Raw genomic sequence first — 9,033 nt, 5'->3', positions numbered from 1 at the left:
GGAGTTTATGGGAGCGGTGACGGAGGTGGTGGAGTTTATGGGAGGGGTGACGGAGACGGTGGAGTTTATAGGAGGGATGACGGAGATGTTGGAGTTTATGGGAGGGGTGACGGAGGTGGTGGAGTTTATAGGGGGGGTGACGGAGACGGTGAAGTTTATAGGGGGGTGACAGAGGTGGTGGAGTTTATAGGAGGGGTGACAGAGACAGTGGAGTTTATGGGAGGGGTGACGGAGAGGGTGGAGTTGATAGGAGGGGTGACGGAGACGGTGGAGTTTATGGGAGGGGTGACGGAGACGGTGGAGTTTAAGGGAGGGGTGACGGAGGTGGTGGAGTTCATAGGAGGGGTGACGGAGGTGGTGGAGTTTATGGGAGAGGTGACGGAGACGGTGGAGTTCATGGGAGGGGTGACGGAGACGGTGGAGTTTATAGGAGGGGTGACGGAGGTGGTGGAGTTTATAGGAGGGGTGGCGGAGGTGGTGGAGTTTATGGGAGGGGTGACGGAGACGTTGGAGTTTATGGGAGGGGTGACGGAGACGGTGGAGTTTATAGGAGGGGTGACGGAGACGGTGGAGTTTATAGGAGGGGTGACGGAGGTGGTGGAGTTTATGGGAGGGGTGACGGAGACGGTGGAGTTTATGGGAGGGGTGACGAAGGTGGTGGAGTTTATGGGAGGGGTGACGGAGACAGTGGAGTTTATGGGAGGGGTGACGGAGAGGGTGGAGTTGATAGGAGGGGTGACGGAGACGGTGGAGTTTATAGGAGGGGTGACGGAGACGGTGGAGTTTATAGGAGGGGTGACGGAGGTGGTGGAGTTTATGGGAGGGGTGACGGAGGTGGTGGAGTTTATAGGAGGGGTGACGGAGACGGTGGAGTTTATAGGAGGGGTGACGGAGGTGGTGGAGTTTATAGGAGAGGTGGTGACTATGCGCAGTGGGTGGGAGCCAGACAGGTGTGTGCTGGGTGATGGGTACCTGTGGGTCTGCTTGCTGTGTCTGATATTGACCTCCACCTCCCCCCCCGGCACCCTCTTGAGCAGGTGTCCCCCTGGTGTACGAGGCCTTTAACTGGAATCACGGGGTCTTTGTCGGGGCAGCCATGAGGTCGGAGGCCACAGCAGCAGCCGAGCACAAAGGTGGGTGCTGTACCCCTTTACACCGCCATGCCCCCCTTTACACGTTCTCTCCATCTCTCGTGTCAGTCCCTGTCTGCACGTCCCCTCATCACTTCCTCCCGATTCTCCTCCCCCATCATTCTCCCCTCAACGTCCCACCCCGCCCTGCCTCAATGTTCTACCCCCTCGACGCTCAACTCCACTCTGCCCCGCTCTGCGCCCTCCCCCGACCCATCTGTGCCCACCCCCCCTGCATCCCACGACACTCACTCCTCCTCCGCCACTCCACCCCCTCAGTGCTTTTCATCACAGTAGCAAAGTTTCAGAGGGACATGGGCCAGCACAGACACAGCAGGCCGAAGGGCTGTTCCGGTGCTGTACTGTTCTACCCTCTGGGCTGTGCTGGGTTTAAGGGCAGTGCCCTGTGTTCTGGAACGTGCCCTTGCCATTGCCCCCTCCATTCACAAGATACAGTGAGAAGCTTCTGTTTGCCGGCTGTCCAGACTGACCGACGAGGTAGAAAGCATGAAAATTGACTGCTGAATACTGCATTGCCATTCCAGGGGAGGTTCCAGCCCACAGTTAGCTGCCAGGCCACAACAAGATAGATTGTAATGTCAAGAGTCCATCTTTATCATGCAAGAGGTCCGTCAATAGTCTTATAAGCCCTTCACGGTAGGTTGATTCAGGAGGTAAAGGTGCATAGGTCCAGGGTGAATTGCAAGTTTAGATTCGGAACTGTCTCATCCATTGAAGACAAGGAGTGGCGATGAGAGGGTGTTAGTTTGGCTGGAGGTCTGTGACCAGTGGTGTTGTTATAGTAGCAGGCAGCCGTCGATCCCAGGGGATCATGGGTTTGCGCCTCTGGTGGACTGTGTCCTCTGCAGGGCACAAACCTGGGCAGGAAGATTTGAAGAACCGGCTGTTGCCCATGCAGCGGGTTCCCCTGTCCACGTCACTGATGTAGTCCAAGGGAAGGGCAAGTGCCAATACAGCTTGGCACCAGTGTCGTCGCAGAGGTTGCCAGAGTGAAGTTGTAAACAACATCAAACTGTCTCAGGGACTCGGGCTCTGGATTTCTTCCTCGGGGTTTACTCCTGAAGCCGTTCCCATGGGTGGGTGTGGCCGCAAGGCAGCGGAGGTTTTAAATCAGAGTTTTCCTTCTCCCAGTCAGGCTGCCATCCAAGGCTGACGAGCCCCAGCTGCCCGAAGCAACTGGTTTTGAGGTGCCAGTGGTCCGCCTTTGCCCCCTCTCTCATCAGTAGAAACAGTTCCGCCGGGTCTCGTAGCTAAACCAGACGTGAAGGCCAAGAGCTGGACTTGGATGTCAGGGGCTGTTAGAGACACACACCATTGGGAGCACTTTATAGGTAGTGGGAGCTTATCCTCACCACCACCCCCGGCTATGACAACCTTAAGATTAAAAGGATCATTAAATGGTGTAGCAGACTCGATGGGCCAAATGGCCTAACTCTACTCCTATGCCTTACGGTTTTGCAAGGATTGGTGTTGATACCCCTGATGTTCACACGTTCACCAGTGATCTGGATGAAAGTGTAGGTGGGTGGATCAGCAAGTTTGCGGAATGGACCCAGATTGGTGCTGCGGACTGCGTAAAGGACTAACGAAGGACACAGTGGGAAGTACACCAGTTACAGAGAGGGGCAGATGGACTTTAATCTGGGTGAGTGTGAGGCATCGCACTTTGAGAGGTCAGGTGAAAGGTACACAGTTAATGGGAGACCCCTTCATCGCACTGAGCTGCAGCAGAATGTTGTAGCCCACATCCATAGTTGACTGAAAGCGGCGATGCAAGTGGGATAAGGTGGTAAAGGTGGCGGATAAAATGCTTCCCTTCATTGGGGGGGGTGCAGTGTATAACAGTAAGGAAGTCACGTTGAGGCCAAATAAACCTTTTGTCAGACCACACTTGGAGTTCTGGTCTCTCTATAGTAGAAAGGATGTGAAGGCTTTGGAGGGGTGCAGAAGAGGTTCAAATGGATCAGAGGGTACGAGCAAGAAAGAGAGGTGGGGCAAACTTGGGTTGTTCTTCCTAGAGTGTCAAAGGCTGAAGGGAGACATGGAGATTTTTTAAATTATGAAAGACAGAGACAGTTAGAATCCTTTCCTCAGGGTAGAGATGTCAAACACCAAAGGATCTGCTTTGGGGGAAGAAGTTATTTTTATGCAGAGAGCTTTAGATGCCTGTAATCAGGATCAGAATTAGGCTTAATATCACTGGCATATGGTTGTTGTCCTTGCGGCAGCAGAACATTACAATACATAATAATAGAAAAAAATGTGAATTGTATATATATATACAAGTAGTTAAATAAAATTTGTAGTGTAAAATTAGAAATAAAAAAGTAGTGAGGCAGTGTTCACGGGTTCAATGTCCATTTGGGAATCAGATGGCAGAGGGGAGGAAGCTGTTTCTGAATCGCTGAGTGTGTGCCTTCAGGCTCCTGTACCTCCTACCTGACGATAACAAGGAGCAGAGCGCGTCCTGGGTGGCGAGGGTCCTTAATGGGTGCTGCCTTTTTGAGGCATTGCTCCTTGAAGATGTCTTGGACACTACGGAAGCCGGTGTCCATGATGGAACCGACTAAGTTTACAGCTCTCTGCGGCTTACTTTAATCCTGTGCAGTAGCCTCCCCACCACACCAGAGGTAATGCAGCCAGTTAGATAGCTCTCCTCAGTACATCTATAGAAGTTTTCGAGCGTTTTAGATGACAAACCAAATCTCTTCAAATTCCTAATGAAATATAGCTTCTTTATATTTGCATCCATATGTTGGGACCAGGTTAGATCCTCAGTGATCTTGACATCCAGGGACTTGAAATTGCTCACTCTCTCCTCTTCTGACCCCTCTATGAGGATTGGTGTGTGTTCCCTCATCTTGCCCTTTCCGGGTTCCCAGGGGCCACAGTGCAAGCAGGCAGTTTGGTAGAGTTTAATGTGAGACTATTGGAGGGGTATCATTGATATACAGGAGGAGGGCATTTGATATAATTTGGCATCAAGATCAGGACATCGTGGGCGAGGTGACTTGTCCAGAGCTGTGATGTTCTACATTTATATTTCTTGAGCCTGGTGGTAGCATTTTCTGCCTGATGGGAGAGGAGAGAAGAGAGAGTGTCTGGGGTGGGGCGGGGGGCCCTCGATTATTCCCCAACCCTGGAGAAAAGACTCTGCACGTTGCCCCCATCTATGCCCTCGGGGTCAGAATCAGGTTCATTGTCGCTGCCTTATCTGATGTTAAAATTGTTGTTTTGTGGCAGCAGACATAAAAATCACGGTCAATTACAGAAGTAATTGAATAGGGCAAAAGAAAGGAATAAGAAGTCGGTGTTCACGGACCGTTCAGAAACATGATGGTGGAGGGGAAGAGGCTGCTCCTGAATCATTGAGTTTGGGTCTCCGGGCTCCTGTAGCCCCTCCCCGATGGTGGTAACGAGAAGAGGGCACGTCCCTGAGGGTGAGGGTGTCTTCTTCAGGCACCACCTCTTGAAGATGAGGGTTTTGTCCACGATGGGGCTGTCCGAGCCTGCAGCCCTTTGAGAATCAGAGTTATCATCACTGACCGACGTCCTGAAGCCTTGCCGGCCTCTTGAGACCCCCGTACATCGGAGATCGAAGGGTGACCTGTGAGGTCTCCAATGCACAAAGAATAAAAGTCCTGACCTGCCCGACCTCAGTCCCTCGAGTCCCAGCAACATCCCAGGACGGCACAGTACCACGGCAGTTAGAGTAACACTGTTACAGCGGTAGCAAACCTGGGTTCAGTCCCTATCGCTGGCTGTACATTCTCCCCCTGACCCTGGGTTCAATTCCTGTCACTGTCTGTACGTTCTCCCCCTGACCCTGGGTTCAGTCCCTATCGCTGGCTGTACATTCTCCCCCTGACCCTGGGTTCAGTTCCTGTCGCTGTCTGTACGTTCTCCCCCTGACCCTGGGTTCAGTTCCTGTCGCTGTCTGTACGTTCTCCCCCTGACCCTGGGTTCAGTTCCTGTCGCTGTCTGTACGTTCTCCCCCTGACCCTGGGTTCAGTTCCTGTCGCTGTCTGTACGTTTTCCCCCTGACCCTGGGTTCAGTTCCTGTCGCTGTCTGTACGTTTTCCCCCTGACCCTGGGTTCAATTCCTGTCGCTGTCTGTACGTTCTCCCCCTGACCCTGGGTTCAGTTCCTGTCGCTGTCTGTACGTTCTCCCCCTGACCCTGGGTTCAGTTCCTGTCGCTGTCTGTACGTTCTCCCCCTGACCCTGGGTTCAGTTCCTGTCCCTGTCTGTACGTTTTCCCCCTGACCCTGGGTTCAGTTCCTGTCGCTGTCTGTACGTTCTCCCCCCGACCCTGGGTTCAATTCCTGTCGCTGTCTGTAAGGACTCTGTACATTCTCCCCATGACCACACAGGTTTCCTCCGGGTGCTCTGGTTTCCTCCGCAAGTTAGTAGGTTAATTGGTCACCTAGACATGATTAGGCAGTACAGGCTTGTTGGACTGGGAGGGCCTGTAACTAGAAATAAAAGAAACCATCCTTGTCAGTTTCCTTCATACCCCTTCCAGCTTAATGGCATCCAGTCTAACAGCGTGGACTAACTTTCTCTCTCCCTCTGTCTCTCCCCCTTCCCTCCCTCCGGACCCCAGGCAAGGTGATCATGCACGACCCATTTGCCATGCGCCCCTTCCTGGGCTACAACTTTGGCCGGTACCTGGAGCACTGGCTGAGCATGGAGCAGCCGGGGCGGCTCCTGCCCAGGATCTTCCACGTCAACTGGTTCCGCCGGGGGGAGGACGGGGCCTTCCTGTGGCCCGGCTTCGGACAGAACTGTCGGGTGCTGGACTGGATCTGCCGCAGGGTGGACGGCCGAGCCGAGGCCCGGGAGACGCCGGTGGGGCTGGTGCCCACTGAGGGCTCGCTGGACATGGACGGGCTGCCGGGCGTCCGGCCGCAGGCCCTCTTTGCTCTGCCCCGGGACTTTTGGCAGCGGGAGGCCGCCCAGGTCCACCAGTACCTGAAGGTGCAGGTCAACCGTGACCTGCCGCCCGCCATCCTCCGCGAGGCTGAGGATCTGCAGCGCAGAGTGGCACAGCTGTGAGTGCCCACCTCCCCTCCCCTCCACCGCCTCCACTCCTCAAGGAGTGTGTGAGAGAGAGAGGGGAGGGAGAGAGTCGGTGTGTGTGAGAGAGAGAGAGAGAGAGAGAGACGGTGTGTGTGAGAGAGACGGTGTGTGTGTGAGAGAGACGGTGTGTGTGTGTGTGTGTGTGTGTGTGAGAGAGATGGTGTGTGTGTGAGAGAGAGAGAGAGAGACTGTGTGTGAGAGAGAGAGAGACGGTGTGTGTGAGAGAGACGGTGTGTGTGTGTGTGTGTGTGTGAGAGAGATGGTGTGTGTGTGTGTGTGTGAGAGAGAGAGAGAGAGAGAGAGACAGTGTGTGTGAGAGAGCGTGAGAGATGGTGTGTGTGAGAGAGACGGTGTGTGTGTGAGAGAGAGAGAGACGGTGTGTGTGTGTGTGTGAGAGAGATGGTGTGTGTGTGTGTGAGAGAGAGAGAGAGAGAGACAGTGTGTGTGAGAGAGCGTGAGAGACGGTGTGTGTGTGTGAGAGAGAGAGAGACGGTGTGTGTATGAGAGAGTGAGAGACGGTGTGAGAGAGAGAGACGGTGTGCGTGTGATAGACGGTGTGTGTGTGTGAGAGAGAGAGAGACGGTGTGAGAGAGAGACGGTGTGTGTGTGAGAGACGGTGTGTGTGAGAGAGACGGTGTGTGTGTGAGAGAGAGAGAGACGGTGTGTGTGAGAGAGACGGTGTGTGTGTGAGAGAGAGTGAGACGGTGTGTGTATGAGAGAGAGTGAGAGACGGTGTGAGAGAGAGAGACGGTGTGCGTGTGATAGACGGTGTGTGTGTGAGAGAGAGTGAGAGACGGTGTGAGAGAGAGAGACGGTGTGTGTGTGAGAGACGGTGTGTGTGTGAGAGAGAGAGAGAGACGGTGTGAGAGAGAGAGACGGTGTGTGTGTGAGAGACGGTGTGTGTGAGAGAGAGAGAGACGGTGTGTGTGTGAGAGAGAGTGAGAGACGGTGTGAGAGAGAGAGACGGTGTGCGTGTGATAGACGGTGTGTGTGTGTGAGAGAGAGAGAGACGGTGTGAGAGAGAGACGGTGTGTGTGTGAGAGACGGTGTGTGTGTGAGTGAGAGAGAGACAGTGCGTGTGCTATAAAGTATGTGTTCACAAGAGAGTGTGCACGTGTGTAAGAGAGATGGGGTTGCATTTGAGAGTGAGTGGGTGGTGTGCGAGAGGGAGGGGGTGGCGTGCACAAGAGAGAGGTGGGGGTACTTGTGAGAGAGAGAGAATTGGGGGTGTGTGTGAGAGAGAGGTGGGGGTACTTGCGAGAGAGAGAGAATTGGGGGTGTGTGAGAGAGAAAGAGATGGGGGTACGTGCGAGAGGGAGGGTGGAGGTGTGTGCCAGTGAGGCAGAGGGGTGGTGTGTGTGAGAGGGAGTGATTGTGTAAGTGGGAAGAGAGAGATAGGGAGCACACCACCAAGAAATCTGTAGAGGTGGGTGAGGCACAGGACCTGGGGGAGTGGAAAAGGGGTGGGTAGGTCCTGTGGGGGTGGGGACAGTGATGTTATGTACTGTGAAAGCCCCTTGGGCTCTGGCTTCCCACGTCAGATTGTAACGGCGAATAAAGCAGGTTGCAATCTTGCCGAGTCTGTGCTTGGATTCTTTCTGGGACCCACCACATGGGGTCCCCTCAGAGATGCGAGCTTCAGGGATCATGTTACCGGATATAATGTGGGGAACCCCTCTCCTTCACCCCTCACCCCATCAATAGGACCTTAGGAGTTTCATCACCAAATTCCTCTCCCTCCCCCCCCTCCCCCAAATGGGACCTTGGAATGTAACCAGTCACTCCTAACCTCCTCTCCCTCCCCCCCCTCCCCCAAATGGGACCTTGGAATGTAACCAGTCACTCCTAACCTCCTCTCCCTCCCTCCCTTGGTGGGACCTTGGGTGTTTTGTCACCAGACACTGGTTCAAAGTTCGAAGTATATTTATTATAAAATTATGTCAACATGTACCAGAGATTAATTTTCTTTCAGGAAAATAAAGAAATACAATGCATCTTAGGAAAAACTCCATGTAGCAAAGACTGAGTCACAACCAATGTGCACAAGATGATAAATGGTGGAGATGACTTTAAGAAAAATAAATAATACTGAGAACATTAGTTGCAGAGGGAGAGCGGAGGTGAGCTGTCCCGTCAGCCGACTGTAAGGGTAACCCCTCCCCACCCCCCCCAATGGGACCTCAGGTCCTGTCATCAGACACTGTGTGGGTGACCCCCTCCTTTGCCTTTTCCAACCCCCCCTGCCACCTTTCCCACCATTGGGACCTTAGAGGGTCCCATCATGAATTGTTTGGGGAACCCCTCCTCTGCACAAACCCTCATTTCAGTAGGATTGTGGTGGGTCCCTCCCCTTCCCCTCCCTCCTTCCTCAATGGGACTTCAGAGGGTCCCGTCACTGGGCATTGTGTTGGGGGATCTCCTCCCTCCCTCCCATCGAAGGGTCCCTGGGTGATCGGATGAGTGGGATCCGCCCCGCCTGCTGGGATGGCCATTGTGGACACTGGTCTGCCTTGTACGTGCAGAATCGGCCTGCCCTCTGTACACAGCAGCCCAGCACGTATCACTGGGTCAATATTTGAGCAGCAGCTGCCTCAGGGTGGCTGGGCTGGGCAGTGACCAGGGGGAAGGGAGCAAAGGTCTCTCTCCAACACCACAAGCATTTGTGCAACCCAGCACTTGGAAACGTGGACTGGACCCGGATCGATTCTCCCCAAAATCGATCGTGGGAGACTGGCTGTTTGACAGCACACAGATATAAAATCACTACAAATTATAAAAACAAATAATATATTCTCTGTGACC

The 9,033-nt window shown here is 53.8% G+C and overlaps 1 protein-coding gene across 1 annotated transcript; it reads left to right on the top strand.

Annotated features, from left to right (window-relative positions):
• The first annotated feature begins 924 nt into the window (after positions 1–924).
• Positions 925–7,805, top strand: LOC140193840 (phosphoenolpyruvate carboxykinase [GTP], mitochondrial-like). The gene is made up of 3 exons (XM_072250996.1): positions 925–931; positions 1,038–1,133; positions 5,756–7,805. The coding sequence occupies exons 1-3, from the start codon at positions 925–927 to the stop codon at positions 6,205–6,207; spliced, it is 555 nt and encodes a 184-aa protein (XP_072107097.1). The 3' UTR covers positions 6,208–7,805.
• The last annotated feature ends 1,228 nt before the right edge of the window (positions 7,806–9,033 follow it).

The sequence above is a fragment of the Mobula birostris genome, unplaced genomic scaffold (genome assembly GCF_030028105.1).
Source record: "Mobula birostris isolate sMobBir1 unplaced genomic scaffold, sMobBir1.hap1 scaffold_912, whole genome shotgun sequence".
Lineage (NCBI taxonomy): Eukaryota > Metazoa > Chordata > Chondrichthyes > Myliobatiformes > Myliobatidae > Mobula > Mobula birostris.
This window is presented reverse-complemented; position numbering and strand designations above follow the sequence as displayed.

Bases quoted from the DNA above. Each gene is read 5' to 3' on its own strand.
- LOC140193840 (XM_072250996.1), top strand. The intron at 1,134-5,755 runs GTGGGTGCTGTA...TCCGGACCCCAG, and splicing joins AGCAGCAGCCGAGCACAAAG to GCAAGGTGATCATGCACGAC.